This window comes from Cebus imitator, unplaced genomic scaffold (assembly GCF_001604975.1).
Source record: "Cebus imitator isolate Cc_AM_T3 unplaced genomic scaffold, Cebus_imitator-1.0 Scaffold585, whole genome shotgun sequence".
Classification (NCBI taxonomy): Eukaryota; Metazoa; Chordata; class Mammalia; order Primates; family Cebidae; genus Cebus; species Cebus imitator.
In genome coordinates this window covers 768,560-770,258 of record NW_016107900.1, presented here as the reverse complement: position 1 = coordinate 770,258, position 1,699 = coordinate 768,560, and the positions used below count along the sequence as shown (strand labels likewise).

Genomic DNA, 1,699 nt, shown 5'->3' with positions numbered 1-1,699 from the left:
CCTGCGGCCACTCACTGCGCTGGCTTAAACAGCGGCACTGACGTTTGTGGCGCTTTTTTTTGTCAGTCCCCTTTTTGAACCGGCGAATGGGCGACTTCCCGTGGCTCCAATCGCCAGCCAAAAGGGCACCCGGACCGGTGTATTTTGTAAGGAGAATCGCGGCTCCGGGGCGCCGACAAAGCAGCCGCGAGGGGCAAAGCAGCGTCACTGGCCGGCACAGCCGCGCTGGCGACCGTGGAGTTCCTCTGCCTGGGAATTTCCTAGTCTGTGGGCAATAAAAACACGGCGTCCACTCACCCTCTGCGCTTTCACTGGGAGCTGCAATCCTGAGCTGTTCCTAAACGGCCATCTTCTGTGACATTGTTCTGTTGTTGAGGTTATAACAGACTGACTGAAAGATACTTAAGTGAGTTGAGGTCACATTTCCAAAATACATTATGTTAAAGATGATAAATATATTACTGACAGGAAGTATTCTTAATAAAGATACTAACTTTATATTATGCTGCCAGCCATCTTCAGGTTAAGGGTAGTACACCAGAATCTAAAGTGCAATAAAAATAAAAAAGGAGTAGTACTGGCTGCAATGATGGTGGGTATATACAAACTATTAGCTTTAAAGTATAAATGTAGAGAAAGTATTATTAGTGTCCATTTTATAGTCTGTATATGAACTAAAGCAGTGGGCTTTGGAACATAAACCAAGTAGTGTGAACACTTTCATTCTCCATGTAACAGTTTGCTTCTTATGTATTAACGTTTGTTTCCGTCAACATGGGATCCAGAATTGAGGAGCTTTTTGTTCCTTTTGATTTTTTTCATCCTTTCTTCCTGTTTTAGAGCAAAGAAAATAGAGAAATGTCAAATTATAAAGATGTAAGCGGATTACGGATTAAATCTTAGTGATTTCTGCAATGACAGAAATGTGTTAGATTCTTACACTATTCTAATGTAACATGTACTAATGGTTTATCTTATTACTATAGTCTCAATAATTACTATAAGAGCTCCCCCAAAAGTCTTTCACATATCTCTCATAGCTATATTAGATATGTTTCAAGTGTTTGGATATTATTACTGTTTCACATAAGATAAAAATAATTAGTTGTTAAATCTGAAGTTAAAAATCATTTCCTTTTTTTTTTTTAACAGCTACAGTAGAATGTTACAATCCGAGAACAAATGAGTGGACCTATGTTGCCAAAATGAGTGAGCCCCACTATGGCCATGCTGGAACTGTGTATGGAGGAGTGATGTATATTTCAGGTAAACAAGTATCATGTGAACACAATATAACATATAAGCTTTTAACTCTTTCTATATAATGGTAGTAATAATAATAATTCAGGCATCAGGAGTTTGAGAGCAGCCTGACCAACAGGGTGAAACCCTGTCTTTACTAAAAATACAAAAATTAGGCTGAGCCTGGTGGCTCACGCTTGTAATCCCAGCAGTTTTTGAGGCCGAGGCATATGGAACACAAGGGCAGCAAATCAAGACCATCCTCGCCAACATGGTGAAAAACCAATCTCTACTAAAAATACAAGGAAACTAGTTGGGCATGGTGGTGTGTGCCTATAGTCCCAGCTACTTGGGAGACTGAGGCAGGAGAATCACTTGAATCCTGGAGGCAGAGGTTGCAGTGAGCCAAGATTGCACTACTGCACTCTAGCCTGGGCAAAAGAGCAAGACTCTGTCT

The 1,699-nt window shown here is 40.8% G+C and overlaps 1 protein-coding gene across 8 annotated transcripts in view; it reads left to right on the top strand.

Annotated features, from left to right (window-relative positions):
- Nucleotides 1-1,699, top strand: part of KLHL13 (kelch like family member 13) — a 196,721-nt gene that overhangs the window by 190,604 nt on the left and 4,418 nt on the right. For all 8 annotated transcript variants that reach the window (XM_017516417.1, XM_017516416.2, XM_037734206.1 and 5 more), the window contains one exon: nt 1,153-1,266. In XM_017516417.1, coding sequence (XP_017371906.1) covers nt 1,153-1,266 — 114 coding nt within the window. The remainder of the gene's footprint in view (nt 1-1,152; nt 1,267-1,699) is intronic.